We start from the raw sequence: 27,007 nt of genomic DNA, 5'->3' as shown, positions 1-27,007 counted from the left end.
ATTTGTATCCTTATAAGAAGAGCTTTGTAGAAAGATATAGAAAAAACTCCACAAATGCTATAGTTGATAGAATTTTCCTTTACTTAATAATAGTTTATGGCTTATCAAATTATATTTAACAATTTAAGGTGGATCAGCTGGTTAATTTGTTAACCACCGAACATCCTTAATGTGTATTAAATCTACAGAACTGGATTAAAGGATTTCTATATATTGCCGATTACACATAAGAAAGTGATTTTTAAATACTTTTAAATGAAGAAATTGATCGGGATTTTTCAACACGTTTAAAGGTAAAATGTTTGAAATAAGATCAAATGTTTTCTAAATTCACTCATTTTTACGTTGTTTACTTTTGCCAATCTTGCTCGTCCTTATGCTTCCTTATTATCTCTTGTGATATTTGATCTGTATGATCTTATTATGTACATCAAAAAGAATTCGATTATCTTGATTCGCTCGTCATAAATTATCATCATTAAAGGGTACCTACCTATAGTATGAAATATTAATGGCGTTCGGAACGCCTTCGGGTTAACATGCAATGAGTTAATTCCACAACGACTTTCGCTCTATTATAGTGAAATCAGTGATACCTGTACACGCATCGATTTCATCCTCTGTAAAGATCCTCGCATAAACATCGGACCTGGACCTCGTATATTAGTATATTGATAGTGATTAGCAGAGACTCCGCCAGAATCATATTGCTCTTTGTTCGGGTTCATCTGATAAGAGATTTAAAGTTTGCACGTTTAATTGGAGCGATTCTTTGTCCATAAAAGAATGTAAACGTACCCCATTTTGAACTAAATTCATATAAAAATTTAAAATTCCCATAGTTGATTTATAGGCCTCATAGGAAATTTGCACGTCAAATTTCATTTCCTAGTGCGAATGTGATTGAGTTAGTAGATTATTGGATTTCGCTGATCATTGCCATATTTACCTATCGGATTTTTATGTCATCTACACAAACGATTTGTGTTTAGACAGTCATTGATATCAAGCTACAAATAACGAAGTTACGGACATTGAGAGTATTGGTCTATTTGTAAAATAGCTTTCGTTTATTTAACACTTGATAGTTAATCCATTCGACGCTTTCAGTCCGTGAATGTGAATTTCTTCTTCCCCTTGCCACAAGAGGAAGGATCCGGCAGTGTTTGGCGACAATTTCAATATCAAGAGTATATATATATGGTAAGTAACCAGTCTTATACATGTATATAGCATACTTTAGAAAAAAAAGTGTTCATCTATCGATGATTAGACAAACCTTGATATGCGGGAGGGGGGCTATGGAAAAGTGAAGGTTTTTATTTGATACACTCCTTTTTAACTGTTGCTCAGAGAAGATAACCATGTATACAAAACTTTAATACAATGATCTTGTCGAATACAAAATTTGCTCTTTTTCAAAAATTCTAGTTTGTCAGACATCTAGAATTTATCGTTCATCGCTGTTATTATCAGAATGCTCTTCAACAATGTTTTTCATTATGTAACATACATTTATGCGCCATTCAACAGGAAAATTTATCTTGTTTTGGGTTCAGTACAGCTATATTAAAAAAATAAACCATCAGTAATACTGTAGAAGAAATAAAAGTTAGTCGGAACAATTAATGTTACAGTGTAATACCGATTGGCCTTTCACATTACGACAAGCTTGGAAATGGCATCGATGATCGATTTTGATAAACATTAAAATGTCACAAATTAATACAACCGTTTTCAATTTAAAATTAAATGAGTAATAAGCTTTCACTAGAAGTCATGTTATCGGATGTTACATATTAATGCATATTTAAAAAAATATATCGATATTTTGTAAGAAATTGATATAATTTACATGTAACCTGCATTCTGTAGCAAATACACAAGCTTTGAGGGGACACATAAACGCTTTGCTGGACCTACATGTATATACTCTCTGATAATGAATTATTAGCTAGTTTTGAGTATATATTTCCGTACAATGAAAAATAGGGAAATAAATTAACATCTTAAAGGAAGTCATTTTGTTTGACAAAAAAACATTCATTGCAAAAACACGAATATTTCTGATAAAAAAAATCGACAGGTAATTTTAAAGCGTGTTGCACTTTATTGAATATCTAATCAATTACACAAATTATATGTTCCTACGTGTATCGTATTCAACCCTTCAATATTGCAACATCCATAAAGTAACATATGCGTCAAAGGCATGGCACAAAAAAGACCTGGTATACTGGTGTGCGACAAACAAAGCTTCGTTGTTTAGTGAAACGTATGAGTGTATTCATGGGTTTGGAATGGCAAATTGTGATCCTAATACTAGAGCCATCGATTTACAGACTCTAGGTCCTCACAGCTGTGACAGTCCAGTCTCCAAGTCCTCGGGGGGAGAAGAAAATCGACGGAGGATCAGCAACAGGTACTCAAGTTTCTTGTTGTTCATTTTATCCGTTTTTGTAATTTTATTGCTTTAATGCGGTGGTTACAGTTGTTGTGAAAAATTGTAATATTCACAACTTCAATGTATCATTGATCATGACATGCAAATTGCATTTTGTAATAATACAGTGTACAAACTCTAATCAAATTGTTAAAACTGAATTTCAAGTTTACACGATATAGAGCTTGTTTGAAGGCTTTGGTATCAAATCATCTTTTAATTTTGAGTTTTATAAGCTAAACATAAAACAATACCATTTATTACTGTTTATTTTTCTTATAATAACCTGTTCAAAATCAATGAAAGATCATTTAACCATTTACATTAGCATTGGATCGAAAAGTAGGTATTTCAACAAATTGGTTTTGCTATTTTTAGTATAGGGGAAATACATGCAAATGATTTTAAAGATAAATCTTTATGAGTCCAATATGATTAATCATATACTTTGCATAAGGTCATCCTAAAGATAAGACAGTTATGGCAATTGGATTAAATTAAGAGAAAAGACAGACCATAGAGGCCAAGCTTTGATCTGGCCTCAGGATAATGAAGCAATCTTAGACTTCAGTCAAAAATTGTACACTGTCTGTAAAATGTCTCTAGATTGAAACGACGAAATTGAAATGCTACTAAAATTGTCTTCATATAAATTGTCTTAAATTGTCTTAAATACAAATTTCAATCGTCATTTTATGATAAACAATAATTTTATGACTGACTGAAATTTTGACTTAAGTCTGAAATTCCTTCATGATCCTGAGGCCTGGTTCACTCTTTATTTCATTGCTGTGTTTAACATTAAAGCATACGTACGCAATGAATGCCTATACAAAAGAATATCAAACTGTAAACAAGAAAGTTTTAAAGTTGATTTTTTTTCTATGTTTTTATGTATCTGAGAACGTTTTAAGAATCGTATAAAATACCGTTTGTTGAATTGACTTGTCAAAACAATTTATTGATATTGATGAAGCTGGGTTTGTTTTTTAATTGCAATTTACGTGACATCTCAATCACGATTCTCACACACGATAGCATGATGCATCAAGTGTCACACAGACTCCACATCATTCAATGCCTATTCCATGGATTGATATTGGAAGTTTATAATTATGACAAACAATATTATAATAATTTCATTGTCGTTCCTGTTGATTGTGTAATTATAATAGCATCCGATTTCGCTATAATAGCATTGTGTAAGACAATTTGAATGTATATATTGCGCAATTATTGTTATTTCCTTATATGTATTCATGTACTATTATATAATCATCATATATTGTTCATTTACTTGTTAAAAATTGAATGCAGTGGGGTATTCAGTGAAAATACTGTTGATCATATTGAGGACATTAACTGGTCCGGGGATACCTTGCATAGAACAACGCTTAGATGTTTGTTACTTTTACGTCAATTACATGTAATATAGCATTCAACCATCACAAGGCGTCACATAAAGAAACTGGGCGATTTTATAATACATTGTTTCTTGTGATTCTCATAAAAATCAACTAGCATTTGACCAATGACAATGACCCCTTTTCTGACATTTAGCCTTGATATTAACAGTGCAGTACACAAGATATAAAGTTTCATCTTGCCATAATAATAGGAAGATAACCTTAAGTCAATGTTTACGTAGGTTGCAGACAGAGAGAAAATCAGACCGATGATAGATTAACCGCCATTAATCTTCCATTTCGAAAAAGAAATGAAATGAGCCCGACCACGTGATCATGAGACTGTACCATAGGTTTACTGCTTTAGTGAGTTGTTTTTCGTGTGCCCTGCTCTTGAGACAACTATTGATTCTCTCTCTCTCTCTCTCTCTCTCTCTCTCTCTCTCTCTCTCTCTGTCTCTCTCTCTCTCAGGTGAGCTGGTACTACGCATGCTCTGTAAAAAGAAAAAAGACAGCAATTGATTTCTTTTGTCTGTTTGCCTAAAGCTAAAATATCCGTCAATTACTAAAAAGTTATGTAGAAGATCGAATCTCCATTGGCATGTTTGAGACACATCTAAGGTTTAATTATTCTCAAATTATTTTCTTCATTTAGCCTCAAAGAAAGCTAAATCTGAGCTACTTTCAATATCGCTCGACAAGCACCGGAAAGGGAAGATCGGAGACCATGCATATTGTATAATTATATGTAAATAATGAATGCGAATGTTTGTCCAAGAACAATTTGTTAATACAATGACTAGCCAAGGTCACAGTCATTAATGGCCTTGTATTTGACCCTGGATTTTACCCTAGTCTCCAGGGAATGTCTAAATGCGTGGCTCTTCACTTATAGTTGTTGAAATGAGGAGGGAATTATACCGTGAAAAAATTTGCTATAATCAATCACAGCTAACATGGTCTGAATGATTACTCATATGATTGATTATTAATTAATGTTTAGATTTAATGCGTTATATATTTCAACATATTTTCATTGTTTTTTATTATTTATACGACAATGTACTGGAATTGGACATAAGTTCGGATAATCCTAGCCGCCCACTCTAACCTAATGTATTACTTACATACGTAGGGAATATGGACATACACAGCATTTTAACTGCACTTGAAAAAAAAATAAACTTAAAAAGTGTCAGAAAGTAGACTATTGGTTATATATTAATGTATAATTTGAAGAAAAAAAACCTCGAAAAATTCTGGGTTTACGATACAAGTTCATTTTGTAATATTTCTGAATCACAACGTAGATTCAGTCGAAATGTTTGACAGTGTCATATTTGTATTATAAGATAAAATTTGTTCATCAAAACCAACCGCAAAACCGTCAGATATACACAGTGACATTTCAAATTCATTTTACTGGTCTGTAATCTGTTTTGAACTACTTTGAGATGAACTTTCAATAGTTAAAGCAGTGTTTGTTGATACAGAAGCAATATGGTTATGGATTTGACAGCTCGGGAATCATAACGTAACTAGTGTCAGATCCAACTCCTGATTAATCCAAGATTGAGATAAACACGCGTATATGACATACATAAACGAAACGTTTGTCTTTATCCAAAACAGCTTGGAAATGTTTAGAACTCTCTTGCCCTAACCAAGCAAATGGAATTTAGCTCGAAACCTCTCACAAAGAACAAAGTGAATGATTTTCTCTTGAGGGAAATCTTCTTCATCGCATTCTTCACAGTTGTTTTTTTTTTCCCGTTTTTTGTCAAAAAAGAATGAAGAGTCGTGATTGTTACCGAAAATCAATAAGTGCCTCTCATTCTAAAACAATTACTGAGAACAAAATGTGATCAGTCAGTCTTTGACGGAGAAAGCTGGCCGCAATTTCCATTCTCCCGTCAAACTTGTCATTTTGCTGGCATAACAGAGGTTTCGAATTTGCTCTGTTTTTTCCAATTGTAATGGAAATGTCGCGGCGAGCTGATAACATGAGATAGCATATCTTTTATTTATGCATACCATGATTGATTAATCTTAGCACGGATTTACATGTAGTTAAATATCAAATGATATGAAACACTGTAATATTAATTTCTGATATTTTTAAACATTAAACATGCAAGATATTTTTGTTAGGATGTATACTACTATGTATTTTATATAAATTGTATACCAGTATTTAAAATCTTAATATAATAACTGTAAATGTGTATATTCGCGGACATCAATTTTCGAGGATTTAGTAGAAAAATAACTGACTTAAGGATTACATAAATTCCTGGTCAGCGATCCTATCAACCCAACTTGAAGTCATATATATTGTTAGAAAGTGGTTTTCTATTAAATAAAAATTAAAGTTTTGTGAATCAAATCAACAACGAAATACACGAAACCAGAGTAGAAGTAATTTGTGTACACGTCAAACTTAAGCTTGACAAATGACGTCATTCAGATTGATGTTGCAACTTTTGTCATTCAGCAGAACCACTCACCTCTCCACCGGCATGGCGGTTTAATTAGCAACAAATCTGGCAAAGGACATGATCAGATTAAATTTAGCCGTACATCTAATTTTCTTTCTGTGATTCCGTTTTCACGACGAGGCCTCGAAAATGATTTTATGTCAACCTAAATCCCTAACACGCGAGGCTGCCCGGCGGAAGGTAATTTGTTGCTGTACCAGTTAACGCTCTGTGGCAAAATACGCGCTCATCTTCGTGATAAATTTCATATTTTTTAAATTGTTTATCAATTTCCTTCTGAATGTATTACTTTAGTCATTTTTTTCACTGTCACTTCCAGACTCGACATGAATTTGGTCTGCTATTTCTAGATAGAATTTGAATGATTCTTCCTTTGGGGTAAAGCTTTTATTCAAGAAAACAGTCAGACCTGTGTGGTTTTGTGCCAGCATGTATCTGCGTTTTGACGACTGATTCATTTGCAAGTTACTAGTATACAAAAAATCTATGAAATTTGTGATTTCTAAAGAATTTTTCAAATTGAAATTATCTCTTGTTGCCTTGAATTAATTTACAAGAATTTTCAAACTATTTTTTATAGAGTATGAAACTTTCTTCAAATTGATATTTAAAAATATTGATTGAAACGTATATCTTTGTATGACTAGTCCGACAATTAGAGAAGCGATCGTCAGAAAGCATCACCCTTCTGATGTGATACACACACACACACACACACACACACACACACACACACACACACACACACACACACACACTAATTTGTGGTCGGTCCATGAAGAATTAAAAAATGTATAAAAATACAAAAACAAGGATTTATGAAAACTTTCTTACACTAGCTTTATAGAATCATTATCAACAAAGCTACAAGAGTGTAATGCATCATATAGATAGACATGGGTAACACTTGTACAAAGGAAAACATTGTTAACCAAGATCAATATCAAAAGGATTGTTATCGACAAGTATATTTTATTGCTTTTTATTATTTTTTTTCAGATGACCCTTTTAATATGTAAAACAAATTTCTTCCTCTTTCTTCCTTGGCTGTTATGTTATTTTTTTTTCTGCTACCAACATTCTGAAGTAACAAATGCAATATATATTGTATATATATATATTATAAAATATATATATAATAATGTAGATTGCACCTTTCTTTGTCATTAATTTACACTCAATTTAAATACATGTAACACACACGTAGCATTCTGTCCTCTTATTGTGTGTGGAGATTACATGAAAGTTTAGCAAACACTTCCTTAACCTCACAAACAAATAAACTATCACTTCCTGCATGCAATCTTTTTCTGATCTTACAACTCAAATAAATAAATAAAAAATGGGCGAACATCAAATACAGTGTCTTGAGATTTCGATGTTTCCTTCTCATGCTATTTGGTCTTTTAAAGAAGACGCAAGTTGCACCGAATGTTTTATCTATGTAGATATGTTTACAGTCGCTGACACTTATTTTAACAGTGCTCAGCTCTTAGAATCCGTTCTTCTAGTTCTTGAATCAAGAATTGAACGATTGCTGACTTCTTTGAAGCTGTGTAATGCATTTTTAAGTATGCAGTCCATATTGTCTCTCACTGGCGCGCTTTACAACTCGTTTGTAACATCCTGTCAATTCCATCCCCTTATTTCCAATTTTACCTGTATATACCTGCGCTTACCTGGAGACGTCTGTCTAATTCACTTTTCTCATTCTCATTCCGCATATTCGCGACTTTTTGTTCATGGTTATTGAAAAGGAAGGCTAGTATCGCTTTACAAATGAATATTTTATCGAACTCTTTCTTCATTATCCTCTCTCGCTCATCTGCAACTGAAGCTGATACCGGGCTCATTTCAAACAATACTGGGGGATGATTCATTATGTCAGGAAATACGCTGGAAAGATTATACATGATACATGCATTAAGATCGCAATCTTTTTAAAAAAACCAACTGTTACAAGATATAGCTAATATGCCAACAAATGAGGTACAAGTGACATTGCAACAATCTTTCTATGCATTCCTTGGGGTTCGTTTTTTATGACAATCTATTATTATTACTCATAAAAACACAGCGATGAAAGTGCAATGATCCTGCACTTCATGATGATGTCAAATAACTGTATGTTATACATGTAGGGAGATGGCGAAGTTTTTATAACTTGTGCCCAATCCTATTGTAACAATTCATTACAATAAAATATGTTCAAATCAAATCAATGAAGTGAATAAATAACAGGTAAATTCAATATCCTTAAGCTTTATCAGCAATAAGTAATAAACGGTACTTTATAATTACAACACTTGGAACAATGTGTGTCATCGGTGGATTGGTCTGTTGAGATGTGGATAACTGTAGAAATAGAGTGTGAGCTCTTTGTCGTTTTTCATGCAGAATTTGTTGTATAGGGATCAACGTATGGACATTGGCGCAAGTTTTCGCCTTCATCATAATTGTATAATGCAACTGGACTTAAAGTTCGATCAAAGTGAGGATTACGGTACAAACACATCTTCGCTGCCTCATAATTGCTTATTTTTGGGTTAAAAGGGCAAGACTCGTTTCGATGAAATGTTGGATCTATTCGATTTATGATGGACTCACTACCGGGGGAGAAATAAAGCATAAACCGAGCCGCTTCCTTTACTTTGGTGGTTATAAAACCCATTACCATTTAATGGCGCTGTCATTAGTCATGCACTCTGTATAGTCAGCATTTGTATACCTCACCCATAGGAGTAATATGCTCGCATATAGGAATTTAAAATAGTGCATTAAATATGCATATTTCCGGTTAAGCCTTGGAAGCATAAAGCACACAGTGTAGAAATTGAGAGCATTTGATTATCACCACGAAAAAATAGATCAAATATTAATATAGTCAAAATAGACGTATATTTTATCCTTTCGAGACAGAAGTTTCATCATCTTACCTCTGGTGTAAGTTTTGGCAACGAACTTTTGCATTGTAAACATCGATGTATAAACGACAAAGGACCTCAATAATAATCGCAGACAAACTTATTGACACAAATCATTAAAACTTGACCCAATATCTGTCGCATTTACATGTTTGGCACGATCGGCAATTGTTAAAACTTGTCAAAAGCAAACCTTAAAAAGTACATGTACCACAGTTACAGCTGGGTTCAGGAGTTCATCTCTAATACTTATTCACCATAAACCGGATTGCACGATGCAATTAAGATCATCGTGCTAAATAAAAATGGCTTCTTTCTTTCAATCTCTTTTACCAGAACAAGTATAAATGCATGTTTATTAAACACGTTTTGTAAAGTCTGGCCGCTCATTGGTGTCTTACAGAGCAATTCCAGTACTTTTGTTAGTTTTAAATTTCCCTTCCTGATATAATTGTTTGTGTTTTTTGTGATGGAGGTGATTGAAGAGTTTCTTCTCATCTGTGTTGGTTTGATGAAGATATACTTGTACATCAAGTTACTAGTGTATAATCGTTCCAGTATCAAAACATATACCTTAATCAGTATCTTCTTTCTTTTTGTCTGTTTTTCAGCCTTAATGAAATTTCCTTTTCTAAAAGAGATTAATGAATAGGGATTCTGTGTAATGAGAATTAACTTATATAAGGCACTTATAATCAATCTTCAATGTTCAAATTGAAGCCATTTTTATTGCTCTGCTACAATTTGTTTCCTTTCCTTCATGCTTTCTGTATGAATGGAATGAACATTGGTACTTTGTTAGTTTATAACAAATGCTTGTACATGTAATCAAGTTATACTAATACATCAGGGTACAAGTACATGCTTAAAGTTACTAGATGAAAATTTCATCAATGTCTGTAATGTGAGGAAAGTTTTGTATATTGGTGTCGGCAATATAAATTCTGATTAACATTTGACGCCATTGTCATTTAACGCTGATCATTTCCGCAGAGATTCCATACTGGTTGTGAGCTCGATGTATGTATTGTATGCCATGAAACTACTCCGCAAATATAGTAATGATGCTATGTTGTGCCTTACTCCCAATCTTACATACACTTTAATACATGAAGTGACCGTAGAAAAACTCTGAGAACTTTTCCTGTACTTCTTATGTAATCAATCCACTTCTCTGATTGGCTACTTAAAGCTCTTTGGGGAAGGAAGTGCCATAGTATAGTAATTTCATCATATGATTTTCGTTTTTTTATATATCTAAAGAGTTTCCATTTCTCAATGGTGGATTGAGAGAAAGGTTGAATGAGTTTTACCTCATGCGAGATTGGTTGTTGGTTTTCAATGGATTTGAGTATAAAATTATCTTTTTATAACAGGTATATTTGTCGTCTTCGTAGCCCAGATCATCTTTGAAACTACTTTAAATTTTAAGATTCAAAATATATCCTCATCCCTATAGCTGTGTTTTAAAATATTGAGGCAAATCTTTTATCTATGTATCTATGAAAGCACCGTTGAAGTCATATAAGTCAATAAATAGCTGAAGTAAAGTTATACAGTTTGAGATGAAAAGCGATTATCGAAAAGAGCCATTTCCGTTCCTTCTTAATTGTCAGTCAACGAATTGCCAAGGTAATCCTATCAAGCTGTTCTGCCGAATACATTTTATATATTGGCTCAGAATCCCCCCCTCTCTCTCTCTCTCTCTCTCTCTCTCTCTCTCTCTCTCTCTCTCTCTCTCTCTCTCTCTCTCTCAAAATGTTTTATGTTTTAATTTAAATGATGTACGATACAGATTTCTGTTAACAGTGTTGCCGAAGCAGCGACACGTTTGGCGCCATTTGCTACTGCAAAAGGGAAGGAAGACCATGCCACATTTCATATTGTGACTTAATTTTAAGAAGTACATTTTTAATCCAATTTGCCCTTTACACCTAACAATATAAGATGTAAATTGATCACGACCCCGAGAGAGTGTGCGAAAGAAACGGATGTCAGATCTAGAAAAGCATCTGTTTTGAGATACACCATTTGTCCTTGGGTTAGAATTCATAATAGATGAAAGTTAATGTAACCAATATAGCGATTGTAACAGTCCTCCTCATACGACTGAGGCCTCAATATCTACATGTTAGGATCACTAAAGCGACTCGTGTGACTACATTTCATACTTGTCTTCATTGATCCACCCCCAGTTCCTTGATATAGACGTTGAAACAGTACAACCCACAATCCTTTCTTACAGACATCTGCTCTTTTGCTTGAATAGCCGCAGACGGAAAAGAGCAATGTCACAAGAAATGTGAACCAATTTCTTTTGATTCTAAATCGCATGGTCCTGATTAAACATCATAAGCGACCCGTATTACTTTTGAAGTAGGCGATGGAATATTGATTCTGATATAATGATGTTTTCTATTCAAACGAAAAACAAATAGCCGTAAGTGATGATGAACTGTTTTTTACTGTAATGGAGTGCACTTTAATAAGGGTTTTAGGTTCAAAAAGTCGCTGGATTTGCTTGTAAAAGCCCCGCGAAAAATCGTATATGATTACAAAAAACTCAAACTTGTTTACTGCAAAACCGGAAACTTGTATTTTAATTCCTGTGAAATCCTCAAAGACATCAGGTAGCTAATTGTTTTCACTGTGGTGAACAAAACCATACAAACAAACGTTAAATTCAATTGGAATCACGGTTCTCTTGAGATAATCTACATGGCATTGCAATTATAAATGAAAGCAGTTGGGTCGGTAACATGTGCAAGTATCCGAAACATCATCATTCCATTTTCCCTTATTTCTTAATATTTCATTCACGACGGTACCTAAGAATGGTTTACATTGAACTCAACCAGTAGTTTACATAAATTCCAAGATGAAACACATGCTTTCAGCGAAATGGCGACCGCGCGATAGATATACACGCTTTTAAATGGAGAAGAGATCGATCCGAGGATATAAAGTGTGCAGCTTTTTCTTCTTTTCCCCTTGCAGGTGATAGCTTATTTATACAAGGTGTCATCGTGGAAAGCGCTGTCTGCTCTTAGGCCTTGGGGTTGTTGCTATCATATTATCTGCTGACAGACCCGCTGCAAAAGTGGATGTTTACCACTCGGTATCCGGAGTAAGGTAAGATTTTATGAAGGGGAAAAAGCGTTCATTTTACCTGAATCTTATTTTTAAAATGAAATAGCCAATAAAGGCCATAATGGCTGATTATCACACGATAAGACGTTGTGTTACGAAGATCTTGGGAATGAAACCTCAGTTTATATTTATTCACTGATGTGACTTTATTTCAGTATGTATATTACATGAATTTCCTTTGCATGTCCAGACCTCGTTTCTCTACATTCCATTTAAAATGGAAATTAATATGAAATTCATGTATTCATCCGAGTTGTTTCAGAAAACTCTACAGACCCATTAATTCAATTGATCTTTTTTTCCAATATATTGCTTCATATGTGTTTGCACGTCATCTGTTGCTTCCTAGAACTCAGAAATGTTATACTGTTAAGTAGCAGTTATGATTTTAGAAACAAATTGCATACATCCTTGCATGTAGTATCTGTTGTTAAGCTAATTAGTCCTCTTTAACTATTCAGCCGTATTAACAAAGCTATTAAGCTATGGTTATTTAATGAAAGTACATAACCTGACAATTTTATAAATGAATTTTTCTTATGACAACTTAAATTTAATGAAAAACGTGCCGTATCGACGAGATTTTGAAAGTGTTTCTAAACTTCTAAACTTTATTGGTTTTAAACAATGAGCCTCGTTCACAAACAACGTTGGTGTTTATTGCATTTTTGTGACGTATTCGACGAGGTCCCTACTTCGTTTAAGTAGATACACCACTAAAGTGACATCTAGTGTCAATATTTAAATGTTTGAATCTATTCAAACACAATCAAATTGAAAGTGTTTAGGTGTTGAGGAATTCCCCCGTGAAGCACTCACACATTTACACGAACTTGATTTTTTTGGATTTTACGATCATTTCGTTCAGTTTAAGTATTGCACTAAATTTTCTCTTAATTAGAAGCGACGCGAATCTCGTGCAGTAAGTCATGAGTTAAAATGTCATGAAAGTGTCACGTGGTTTAAGTCGTCGCCGTAAATGTACTTTTCGTTGGGCTATTTTATTTATACATCAAAAAATATACCGGGTATACTTAAAGAATAAGGAATCATTCTTTTAGTATTATGAGGTGATAATTTCGGTCGGGGCGTGATCAAATCCAATTAAGCCCGAAGGACTTTATGATAGATTTGATCACGCCCCGATCGAAATCATCACCTTATAATATTCAAAGAATGATTCCTTATTACTTATATTTATATAATTTTAAACCATTGTACGATTAAATATTTAAATATAAATAAGCGCCTCAATTTGGCGTCATTTGAAATTATGATTATATAGTACAACATCGATACGTAGTGTTATCACAAGCAAAGACACTGGAAAATGTAAATATACTGGAATAATTGGAAGGGTGAACGTAAAGCTAGGAAATCAGAGGCTTGGTGGTGCATACTCAGCTACAATCGGATGTAAGAAACTTCCCCATAAAGTTTTGTTTTGCTTCAAAGAGCTGGTTTACATTCCATCTTGTTCCTTCTTGACTTACAATGAATATATGTGTATTATACACATCTTGAAAACAGTTGTAGGAATATAAGTATTTAGGACATATATACTGATGTTGTTCTTCTTCTCTATGCACTGATAAGGTTCAAATCATCAGTGATATCTACATACATGTTAATTCATTCATATAGGCAATATCATTCAGTTGTAGAATAGAATTTGACTTAATGAAAGAAAAAAGAACACATTGTTTTCATTAATTTGAATAATGTTTCATGGTTACTAAAAAATCGTGTTTTATCTTTAACTGATGTGTTATATACTTTCTAAATGTAATTGGTTTGTTTGCTAAAATTTTGAATTCGGAATAGGTGTTGAATTTTTCTCAAGGAAATCGATTTCGTTTGAGTTGTTTTAGCTTTAAATCTCTAGTTTTCAAGCGAAATGAAAAATACGGAGAATAAATGGTGACCGATGTTTCTAATAAATTACACTTATAGGATGAAATTGTCAGGACAGATTAAGATTTATATGTTTTTTCGCGAGGCAAATTATTACCCAAATCCAAGTTTAATCTCCTTTTTCTTATCCTTGTTTATTTCAGCGAATCAGTTTGGTATGAAACAAATCTGTATCCTAAAATTTCAAATGTAAACCCTGCAAAATGGATAATGCAGTTGGTAAAACAACCAAGGCGTTGTCTGCAAATGGGAAAAAGCTTCGTACAGTCCACGACTCTAGATGTCAGTGCGCGCTTCAGTAGCCTCGTCTTGAAAGGTCAATATGTATTGATTGCGATTATCAAGTCGCAAGTCTTACTTCAACATAGATGTTCAAGCAACTGTGCAATAAAATTTCGAGATGTTATAAATCCTGTTTCTTTTCATCTTGCCAAAATATCACCATATAATGCAGCTCTTAATTAAAAAAAGGGATAATAACCCCTGGTATGGGTCTCCCAATCGCTCATTATTAGAATGCTAGCGACCGAAAGTAAATAATGCAATATTTTCTGCTCTATTGCAGTGTTCTATTTGAAGCTAACGTGGCAGCATTTCTAATGTAAGAAATGCATAATGTAACACAATCGTTCAGCGATGGATCCCACGCGCCTCCCTATCATGCATTAACATTACTCCGATCGGCGGAAGAAAAGGATAGTTTATGGTAGTTTTGCGAGACTGAACTTCTCTGTTATAAGCACAAAGGCAGGAAACGCTAATACGAGGTAATCAGTGATACCAGTTATAGCGCTATAACTACCTTCAATGCAGTGGATTTTTTTTTCCTGATAAATAAATCGTGTTACATGTAAACTGTCGATTCTGCATTTCCGTTAGCCTAATTATCGCATTCTATCGGAATATTAATTGTTAATCCAAGTTTCTGGAGAGGGATTTTCCAGAGAGCATAGCAGACATGTTTTGCTCATATTAGTATATATGTAACTTACACAATATTTTTGCCGTTAATTGTATTTCTAAAGCAGACATTCCTTTAAAAAATAGAGGTTGTTTTTAATGACTCGAATCTTGAGTTGCCCAAGTCTGTTTTCAAGGTACTTTAGTAGCCAGGAAATAATAACTGCTCGCTTTGTGTTTGAAAGGTTGTGAGATCGAAATATGTTCTCAACTTGGTTCTCTGTGGACCACACCACATCAATATCGACCAGAGGTAACAATAATCACAATATTTAACAAAAGACCTGCTGCTTCATTGATTACACATCATCAAATTGCATGTACATGGTATTGGATATGTCATATTGCTTATTATTATCTCAAAACACAGCAAATAAAAGGGATCAAGTTATACATGTTCACAGTATTTAACTTATTCATAATTAAGATGGATAGCTTTTTTAACATCATTTAAATGGAACTGCTTATTGGGATAGGACTAAAATGATACTTTTATCACATTGGTAAGCAGACCACTGTTATCCTTTATCACAGGCACCGGGATATCTCGAAGCCTAAATTGAGATGGTTTGAGTAGTTGGCATTTAAACAAATCATTTGTAATGATATCATGTTTTAAAGGTTTTTGAAATTTTTTTTATATTTTAAAAGTACATATTTTCGTGGCTCTAAAATTCTCATTTTATTGTATGACCTATAACGATGTGTGAATGTAGCGGAAAGGGGCCATCTAAATATCAGCCACAAATCAGGATTTGTCCGAATTAATATTTTAAGAAAATGTGTTATTGTCAGAATCCCGGATTCAGACAAAAGAAGCGATGCAAAAACAGTATACTTGCTGCTTTCTATTGCATGCAGACGAAGCTCGCTTTCTTTGAGTAAATCTTTGTGTTACCATAGCGAGGTTTTATATCAAATACAGCATATTTTTATTCTCGTGGAGTGTCTTTTTTAAAGTGAGAAGGTTGTCAAAATTGCAACAACAAAAAAGTAGAACAGATAATTATAGCAGAAAAAGAAAATGGACAAAACCTAAGGCATTATTGGTAGGCTATTAGACGGTCTCGGAAATGGAATAAACCTCTATTCATGAGAAAATATGCAGTATGTGCTTTCACTCCTTCTCCATGCATTAAACGGATTTGACTGCAAAAGCCCGTTAAATCAAAAGATTTTTTGACTGTTATTCCTTTTGAAAAAAAAGGGATGTCGAACAGAACGTAGTGGCTGATTATTGTTTTATTCTCTTTGAACAAGCTTTACGAGAAGGGTTATGCATTTATTTCACCAAATGCAACCGAACACTTTACAAAATTAATAACTTTACTTTGTTATAATGTTCTAATATTTCAATTATTTATTTATAAAGTCGCCTAAAACCTTTTTTGTCGTGTAAAAGCGGTATCCTCCTTTATTTCTGCGAAATTTGACGACGAGTCTCCGTCTATGTAGGATTTAATTTGTGTTTGAAAAATAATTTTTCTACAGTTTTACCCCAGGAAACGTCTGGGGTTGGATTCTCTAAAAATATACTTCTCCCTAGCGAGTCTGAGTTAGCTCGTTGTAGTGTCTTTTTTATGTGGCTTTCTATGCCTTCAGTTCACTTAGTTGGTAAATTAAATGTGTTACACGTGCATGTATATTAAGCAAAGTCACTTATGAGCCAATATATATATACATGTATATGTAGGATTTTGAGACGAACAAATAGCCAATTACGTGTCCGCTTTAACATTAAGTTAATATTGCGTAATATCCTAATAAACGTATATGATATTGCAGTGAAAATAAACTTCATTTTCGAAAAAAACGGACAGGGAAACATCTGCCTATAAGTTATAAATCTGATAATATTTGACATTCCTTGGGTCGATTACAACTATCGAAATATGCTTCCAGCAACACAATTGACTACTGAGTGATGATCTACTTCAATCTTGGTATTCCTTTTACTATTTCAACAACTGCCCACTTTAGCACCATTTCATCTTTTAGAACAATTTCAAATCAAATGAAACCCAATCAGGAGCGGTGCCTCTCGACAAAGAACAGATCGAATTAGCAGAAAAAAATCTTTTATCAGAATTGTTACAGCACTTCACAACTAACTCATTTCCGTAAGGTAAAGTTAATTTTTTTTCTATATTTAGAAGTATTTGGCATAGTATAGATTTTAAGTATGTTATTTTTAAGGTTTTTTTTTTTACTAAAAACGGTTATTGTACAATGAGTGTCAATAGTGAATATTTAATAAGAAAAAAAAATAGAATTTTTCATGATGTTGACAATGGCCGTATGGCTATTTGAATGATGTTCTTTATCAGCAACAGAATTTCGGGTTCAGTATACCAGGATTACATTACAATCGATTTTGATTAATTAAAAAAATTACCGGAGCTGTGTTTAGAGTTTGATTAAATTTTCTCGACTTCCCGAGAAGCATTTCTCCTCAAATCGTTGAGCACGCAGAAAGTTTCCTGATTCAATCATTGCTGTGGCTGAAAAGTGTGTTTTTGAGAGAATTTAATGTCCTTTTGTAGGAAGAAATTAAAGATGATTGGTTAGGTGGTTCAGGAGAAATTTCCTCCTTTGTGTCGGTTAGGACTCTATAATTGGAGTAGATAATCATACTAAATCCCTCAGCATTGTGCCCTAGAAGACGCCGCCTGACTAAGCAAAAAGAACTAGAAATCTTCAGCAAGTCAACCAACGCATTTACCAATTCCATGTTGTCAAGTTATTGGGGAAATCTTATGCATAGTTTTATTGATAATCTTCGGGTTTGGGGGGGGGGGGGGGGGAATAAGATCTTGAATTTGAAAGAAAGCAGTGATCTTTACAACCATATTTTAAAAAAAAGATATAAAACAGCAGCTTAAATGTTGGAGATAGTGATGGTCGATAACGCATTGATGCTTTAAGGCCCGGCGCTATACAATCAACAATGAATAAAACTAATTTGGTCAGAAGACGACGAACTTACGAAATGAATAAGCGTTCTTACCCGATGAAATTAATTGTTTGAACATGTAATCACATCGCAAGATGTAATGGACATATTTCATGAATGAGAGATGGGCGAAAATGGAGACGTTTTTGTATGAGATGCCTTTGATTAATGGTCATTCAAATGGACTCTCTGTTGATTTTCGTGATGAAACCAATATCGATATCAAATCTTCGTTTGGCTACCAAACGGAGAGAACTTGAAACCTCTATTTATTCAGAAAAAGAATATATACATGTAAGTATAATTAAGACATATACACATCTTCCCAATGAACTTTGCTTTTAAAACTTCAAAACAAAAATTTTACGTTTCTTCTTTTTTTATGTTTGCCTGAGAGTTTTACCGATGCTGTGTTTAAAAAAATTAACTTTTCCAGTACCATTCTGAAACACATTATTTTGTGTCAAAGGAGTAAACCACTGAAAACACACTATTAAGTATCAAGAAAGTGCCCTACTAAAACAAACTATTAGAACTATTTTAACAAGAGCTTAGACTTTGGGTAGTTGAGTCAAACGGCAATGTAACGTAGGCCTGTCTTTTTCATTGTAGGCCACTCAGCCATGGCTTTTTTACATCAACAAGATTTTTCTGGCTTTTGAGCAAAGACTACGCAATCGGTGTATATTTCGCTTGAAACCAGTGTCATTTTAACTTGTTTTGACGCAAGAAATAGATCGTTACATCCAACTGAAAGTCCAAGGTCTTGTTAAAATGGTTCTAAGTATCAAGGGAGTACCCTGCTAAAACACAATATTTAGTTTCAAGAAAGTGTCCTACTGAAAACACACTATATACATGTAGTATCCAGGAAGTGCATGATTAAAACACGCTATTTAATATTAAGGGATTTTAGACATCGGGCACGGAAACCTCCAAGTCTCATTTCTTTGGGTTTGACATTTTCCGGGTGGTCAACCACTACCACTGTAAAATTATGTTGTGAACCATCTCTAGCTTTAGAGAGTTGGACCCTACTGAAAACACACCATCTAATGTTATACAGGAGAGGGCCCAAAATAAAATCATTTTCAAAATGGAAAAAATCAATTGAATTATAAACAAATTACACAGAAAAACATATTGTTTTTGGTGCAGTATTATAATCAGAATGAATAAAGTATTTCTGTTAAACCCGTTCGTATTGTGTTCCACGGTCGCGTTGAGTCATGTCTATTTCACTTTCAGCACTATTCAGACGGCAGTGCTTCCAAAACATTAGCCTCCTGTCCTCCCAAATGATACATAAATGCTTCATAACAATGGCGTGCGTTAGTTTTTAGCACAAATAAGACATTCCCTTTTGTCATATCGACTTCTGTGTCATAAATGTATTGTACAATCGTTTATATTGTACAAAGATGAAAGGCTAATTTCCATTCTCATTTTCCGTGCACTATTATATTCGAATTCCAGAACAACGTCAGCGGTTTCGGCGTGAGAACACTAGATATTTTATTGACTTTAAAAGTTGCATGTTCGATTTTCTTAGTGGCTGGTAAATTCAAATTGCAGAATATGAGTTTGGCATGATGTTATGTGGTAATTGCTTGAATTCCTGGTGGCATTAAATACAAAAAAATCAAGACAGAAATTGAAATCAAGTCTTAGACTAAATTAAAATTCAATACAGTCTTTGGAAATGCCTTAATTTTTATTCTATTTATGCACCATAACAATAGTCTTGCAAAGTGTGAAATGTGTATTTGTGACAACTACTTTTTGGTCTTTTTTTTATAAAATTATTAGACCTTTTTTGAAAGCAGAAATATTTTAACAAGTATTTTATATTGTAAAAGTCACATTCGGGCTAAAAAAAAAATGAGAAAATACACGGATGTAAATCTAAATATGTAAATGATTGTCCTTTTCTCAAGAGATGGATTTCCATTTTCAGGCAGATTACATGTATGTTTGCAAATTTCTAGACGTGTATTCGGTTAATTATCACGAATAAATTTATCAAGTTCTGGAGAAATTCGTTAAATTATTTATTGGAATCCCTCATTAATGATGTAATAATTTGTATTACAAATTAAGGGGGAAATGACAACGTTTGCTACTAGTAATCAATAGATTTAGATATATTAAAAAGGTCGGGGGGTGATGTGTCAGATCAAATATCTTATGATTATACAGTGTACACATTATAAGTAAATGTTTCTCTAAATTACAGATGCAGGTGTGTCATTTAGCGAAGAGGTAGAACCATTATAACAGGAGCTTGGACTTTGGGTAGTTGTGTCAAACAGCAATGTCACGTATGCCTGTCTATTTCATTGCTGCCCACTCAGTGAAAGCTCATTGAAATCAACACGATTTGTCTGGCTTCTGAGCTAAGACTACGCAATCGGTGCATATTTCACTTGAATCCAGCATCATTTTTAACATGTTTTGACGCAAGAAGTGATAGCTACGTCCTACGGAAAGTCCAAGGCCTTGTAATAATGGTTCTAATAGTCCACCATAGTTTCTAATTTATATGCTGTACTGTATAGATTAATACTCGACCCTCGCAATATCTCATGTAATTTTCTTCAACTAGCTGAAGGCAACCTTTACGAAATGCATGCTGGTGGTTAACTAACCATAATACTATCTTCGTATGCAACATAAGGATTTGTTTTAATTAGAATGACGAACAACAAGGCAACACGTCAACGTCCCACTATCACTTTTCAATTCTAGATTATAGCTAAAAGTTTTTATTGGATTGCTAACATTTTTTTTTTGGTGTATGAGATTTTTTTTATGCTTGCGTCGCGTTTATAATGCAGAACATTCATAGATTCATATATGTATATGCCCCATAGAAATCTATTGTCATACGTATTTGGCTCTAGATTTAACAGTGGCTTACTACAAAACCTGCAAACATGATACATATATGTAGAACGGCAGATTCTCATTATCTTCTGCCCCGTGCAACATGTTTGTCTGACGTCAATGCAGAAACGATTATCTTTTGTCTGCGAAATAAAAATAAAAGAAGAAAGGAAAAACGTTATTAAAGCAAATCCACTTATTTGTTGATGGATTTTATTTCGCTTATTTTCTAAAACAGCGAGGTAGTGTCTGATGAAATATCACGCGCAAAATTATCGAGACTAGGGGAATATTAGAATTCCCGACAAATATGAAAACTACTCACTCATTTTAGATCAATGTTCAGATGTACTTGCAACCAGATTATATCAATAGTGTATGTTACGAGGACACCAGACACATAACTTGTTATAATTGTCGTTCCCTTTCCAAACGAGTGTTTATAACTATTGCTACAAAATAGATGCATAATTTTTGGCTGAACACATAACATTTTCTTGCTAAAAATTGATTTCCCCCCTTTCGAACAAATGCTATTTTGCAATATTAACAAAGGAATGTATGCGGTACGCTTGCAAAAGCCAAGCTTACTTGTAATTTAACTATTTGCAATATATGTATTACGACAGAATGATGATTTTTAAAACGGTTAAAAGTCGAACAATAAAACCCCAAACCTAACAAAAGCGAACAATGGGAGTGATAAATATTTGAAGGAGGGTCGCTGTTCGATCTGTGCGCGCGCATGCTGTCGCTTTGGAGGGATGTGGATTCACGATTTCCACATCCGCCCGTTGTGAGTGTATGTGACTGATGTCATTACAAGCTTAGGTGATGTGTCGAGATCATGAAAATATTGATTATTAAATACAGCATGCTCCCGGTGCCTAATTAAAATCTTCCTGGAGTTGTTTACACAACTGTGATCTTGGCTTGTATCAACGCCTTGTCACTGTAACTCACTGAATATTTTCATTTACGTTTTGTAGATTTGTTCCTATATTAAAGAAGAAACATCTGCTGTCGTCTGCAGCTGGACTGTAACCTTTTTCACCCAGAAGTTCCCATTGAAATAGAGGCAAAGTCTCTACATCAGACGGGGCAGAGGAAACCCGGGTACCTGTTGTTCGATTCTTAAACCTTAACAGTACGTGAAACACAAGATTATCACTGGGGTTTTTTTAATTGGAAGCAATAACTTAAAGACTTGATTAGACAAAGGATGATTAAAAACAAAGCTGGATAAGAATATAAACCTTTTAGCAATGAAGGATTTACTCCTAAGAAGCTTTTATTGATCACATAGTCATTTTGTCAGTAACCATTTCGAAAGAGGAGCTGATTGCACCCGAGAACTATTACAAGAAAGTTAGTAAAACGTGTCCATCGATTTTGACATTGTTTGGAGTATTCCGCTCATTGGGGATAGAACAGAAGAGCCCACTATACTTACTGTCGACTGTCGTAGAGCCTTGATTCAGTGTACTCCGCCACAGACCGTTATTTATCACTCTACTCAATGTCTGGATTAACTGGCTCCCTACATTGAAAGTACCGTGACGAGACCCGCTAAACTGATAATCATGAGTTTGGAGATTCCCGATGGGTTGGGAGATCTCTTGCGTGATTTCACCGTTGCCGTCTTGCGTGATAGACCAAACGATCTGTACGACTTTGCTGTGGATTATTTCTCTAAAGTTAAGGAAACGAGGAAGCCGAAGTCTATTCCTATGTACGTAATTGTGGATGAGGATGATGAAGGGGCAGGGGAACCAGACAAAGAACAGTTTAAACCAAAGACCCGAAAGTATAACCGTTACGCAAGGCGTCAGTCGGTGTCGGCCGAGAGGTACGATCCGGAGGCAGACGATGATGACGAAGATAAAGTGATTTATCCCAAAACTGACGAGCAGCGAGAGCGACTTACAGAGGCTGTCTGTGGCATTCTTCTTTTTAGATGCCTGGAACCAGAGCAAATGCAAGATGTAATTGACGCCATGTTCGAAAAGGCGGTCAAACCGGGTGAGTACGTAATACACCAGGGAGACGATGGGGACAATTTTTACGTCATAGATCATGGTCTATACGATGTTTTAGTTAATGTTAATGATCAAGAGAAGAAAATACATCGTTTTGATAATAGGGGAAGTTTTGGAGAGCTAGCTTTGATGTACAACATGCCGCGATCGGCGTCCATTGTGGCCGTTTCCGATGGAGTTCTATGGGCAATGGATAGAAATTCCTTCCGCAGAATCATTCTTCGAAGTGCATTTAAGAAACGTAAAATGTACGAAGAACTCTTAGAAAACGTTACCATGTTGAAATCTTTGGAACCCTATGAGAGAATGAATCTTGCAGATGCATTGGTGACTAGAAATTTTTCGGACGGCGAAACCATTATAGCACAAGGAGATGAAGCTGATGGAATGTATTTTGTGGAGTCGGGGATGATACGGGTCACTATAAATCACCCGGAGGGTGGAGAAGAGGAAGTAGGACGTCATGGGGCTGGGAAATATTTCGGAGAACTTGCTCTCATAGAAAACAAACCTAGATCCGCCAATGTGTATGCGATAGGGAAAGTGAAAGTGGCATTTTTGGAACGTGATTCTTTCGAAAGACTTTTAGGTCCATGTCTTGACATTATGAAAAGAAATTCGGAAATATATAAAAACTACACAGAAAGTTCTTGAAAAAAAAATCAGGAAGGGTAAGAAATTATCTTCTTTTTTAATCGTTCGGACGTTGCAACGATATCATACGGAAAACTGACAATATATTTGCTGAGTAATAGTTAACTATATTTTATACGTCGTTTGCCCATGCATTAAATGCCGATGACTGAAGGACCATTTGAGCTCAGCAGAATGGATTATTCTTCAAGTGAAACATTGTCATGATTAAGCAATTAGATTTTTAATCTGCTTTTCCTTATACCCTGACGATGGCATGCGTGAGAACGTGAGCACGGTGCGTTTGATTTCAAAGAACAGGGATATCCGATGAGGTGTACTCTATGCTCATAGCCAGCGCACTCCCGAGTTGAACTTTTTCAATCATCTTCTTAATTGAAGTAGTGTTTGTATCGATTTTGTATTATTCCCATTCCTCTTATAAAGTATTCATGCGTTGCATCCGACAGTCAGCGAACGGTGCTTCTGAATGTAATAAATTGGTGATTAATTTTGAATATTGTGAAAAAAACTGCATATCAACTAATTATAGTATGTGTCCCTCACGTTTAGACCAATGAACAATAAATCAACCGTTGTTGCAAAAAACTAGAAATTCTGCATTTTATCAATGAGTTATCACTAATGGTTGGTTTTTTCCTCTTCAATGATATTGTCGTTCATAATTGGATCCCATTTACTTATCGAGCAAGAAAACGTCCTTTCAATGAGCCGACAGTTCGGGGTGATGGTGATGATTGATTGAGATTATTGATATTGTGACGTACTGGTTCTTTCTTCTTAAAGATGTACGTAATCGAACGTGTAATGGTTAACTCAAGAGCTATAATGTAAGATGGGTAAAATTATTACGTATAATGTTTAACTATATAACTATAAATTCAGACTGGTAAAATTACGTGCAGTGGTTAACACTAAGGCTATGAAGTAAAGCGGGTAAAATCAAATTGCCTTTGCCTAACACGGAAATGCAACGGTACAAATCGATCCTTGTGTTGTTAGAGAATGATACATTTGTATATTAGAGCCACGGTGGAAATTCAATTTATTTCAGATGTTTCTCATAGATTAAGAAGAGTGAAGTATCCCCTAATACGACAAATGATCGGTCTCGTTGTTCTCTGATTTGTTTAACATGAGTCATTTGGTAAAATATTTGATTTTGATAATGATGCTGACAAATTATACAGAACACATTAATACGAGCGAGCTCTCTCGTGAATCTCTGTGATTTTGTGTAAACTTGTCAGCTCAAAGCGTAGGCGCCTCTTCCTTGTAGTGAATACAATTATTATAGTAATGATGGGGTATTTCTCTGTACATGTACAATTAAGCCTAGCTGTAGGCTTCCATACAGAGGCACCTAAGGTCCACGCCAAGACTCGCTCAGCGATACATGTACATACATCTCGGTGACATCCAATCCAGCTGTGTACAATCTTACAGATAATTGTTTTCAAATAATTTCTTTGTTTTTACCAATATATTCTTCTGTGTATGCATTCTTGTATTTCTTCGCTAGTCGCAAATGGTTTAAATTTATTTTGTTCTGTATAAATGTCTGTCTTATTTCATCTGTCTGTCCTATTTTGTATTACGTAAGTCTCAATCGAAAGGCGACATGAAGCATCGATTATACATTGGAGACTAACTGTCCCCTTAACACTTGCACAAATTTTGACACGAAGGACTAACTCTAATGGGTTCGAGTTCATCTAAAATTTCTCTTTAAAATCGATTTGGTAACGTTAACAATTAATTTTAACAATGATGCACTTATTTTCACTATAAATATGAAGAAAACTTCAATTCAATTTACTAACTTTGTGCAGAAACAACAAGAATAATCAATGCAGTTTTATCATTTTTATACGGTCTAATGTCAAAGCACTCACGATATCAATTTCTTTTTGCAAATCTTAAATCTAAATATTTTAAAGGCTTTTCTGTAAATTTCAAAGATCGCCATCGTATAATGGGAACGACTATATTGGTTTATCATTTTCTGTATTCATTTATGTAAAGTGGTTTGTTTTATGTCCAATTTCCATCGCATGATTCAACTCGACCTCAAAAAATATGAAATAAAATGATTCAAAACACAAACTCCTTCAATATATGACCAAAGTTCCACAGCTGCTTCTCTTGAACATTCAGTTCTGGAACTTTATCTGTTCTAATCACGAAGACCTTTAAAACGATTTTCAGGCAGATTTCTAGAACTATACGTGTAAATGCATTATTTATGACATGTTCAATGGTCTAATAGTTAAAAATAAAAATGAATATAATTTCTACAGAGAATAGCAAAATGTTCAATAATTGATGAGAAGACGGAGTTATAAAGGTATCGTGTATTGTTAAAACGGTTTGTATGATTCATATTACTTGGCTTGTTGTGTGTGTATAGTCTGACCGCATGGGTGGGTGGGTGGGTGTATTTACTTGGTGTGAATACATATATTTGGTGTGGGTACAGTAGTTTTACTTTGTGAATTTATAGTTTTAGTGCGTGGGTACATGAATAGTTTGTTTACATTTATTTAATGTGTGTAAGCCGGTTGGCTGTAATTTTACTTGGCGCGTATACATGCATTTACTGAGTGGGTGTAAATTTACTGGGCTTGTTTTCATTTACCAAGTGGGGTTTTCATTTACTGAGTGGGTATAAATTTACTGGGCTTGTTTTCATTTACCAAGTGGGTTTTTCATTTACTGAGTGGGTATAAATTTACTGGGCGTGTTTTCATTTACCTAGTGGTTTTTTTTTTCATTTACCGAGTGGGTGTAAATTTACTGGGCTTGTTTTCATTTACTGAATGGGTGTAAATTTTCTGGGCTAGTTTTCATTTACTAAGTGGGTTTAAATTTACTGGGTTTGTTTTCATTTACTAAGTGGGTGTTAATTTACTGGGTTTGTTTTCATTTACTGAGTGTTTTATTTTCATTTACAGAGTGGATGAAAATTTACCTAGTGGGTGTAAATTTACTTTGCTTGTTTTCATTTACCGAGTTAGTATAAACTTACTTAGTCTGGCTCGTTGTTAATTTAACGAGTTTGTAAAATTTTACTTGTGTAGATTTTGTAGATGATTTTTAATTTTACTGAGTGTTTATACACTTACTGTACTTAGGTGTGTAAAGTAACTGAGTGGTTTTACATTTACATGCAGTGTGTGT

At 34.3% G+C, this 27,007-nt stretch overlaps 1 protein-coding gene across 7 annotated transcripts; it reads left to right on the top strand.

The window, feature by feature from the left end:
- Positions 1 to 592: 592 nt before the first annotated feature.
- LOC128177092 (cAMP-dependent protein kinase type II regulatory subunit-like) lies at positions 593 to 25,401 on the top strand. 7 transcript variants are annotated; one of them, XM_052843635.1, is made up of 4 exons: positions 593 to 1,203; positions 2,343 to 2,422; positions 12,269 to 12,403; positions 22,124 to 25,401. In XM_052843635.1, exon 4 carries the CDS (start codon positions 22,718 to 22,720, stop codon positions 23,825 to 23,827), a length of 1,110 nt encoding a protein of 369 aa, XP_052699595.1. In that variant the 5' UTR covers positions 593 to 1,203; positions 2,343 to 2,422; positions 12,269 to 12,403; positions 22,124 to 22,717; the 3' UTR covers positions 23,828 to 25,401. The 7 variants fall into 7 exon arrangements, with proteins under 7 accessions (XP_052699595.1, XP_052699597.1, XP_052699600.1 ...); XM_052843637.1 differs by lacking the exon at positions 593 to 1,203 and adding an exon at positions 14,901 to 15,102 and having other exon boundaries at positions 2,200 to 2,422; XM_052843640.1 differs by lacking the exons at positions 593 to 1,203; positions 12,269 to 12,403 and having other exon boundaries at positions 2,200 to 2,422.
- The last annotated feature ends 1,606 nt before the right edge of the window (positions 25,402 to 27,007 follow it).

The sequence above is a fragment of the Crassostrea angulata genome, chromosome 3 (genome assembly GCF_025612915.1).
Source record: "Crassostrea angulata isolate pt1a10 chromosome 3, ASM2561291v2, whole genome shotgun sequence".
In the NCBI taxonomy this organism is placed as follows: domain Eukaryota; kingdom Metazoa; phylum Mollusca; class Bivalvia; order Ostreida; family Ostreidae; genus Magallana; species Magallana angulata.
The sequence above is the reverse complement of the archived record's forward strand: the minus strand, read 5'-3'. Positions and strand labels throughout refer to the sequence as shown.

Bases quoted from the DNA above. Each gene is read 5' to 3' on its own strand.
- LOC128177092 (XM_052843635.1), top strand. From the start codon at position 22,718: ATGAGTTTGGAGATTCCCGATGGGTTGGGAGATCTCTTGCGTGATTTC.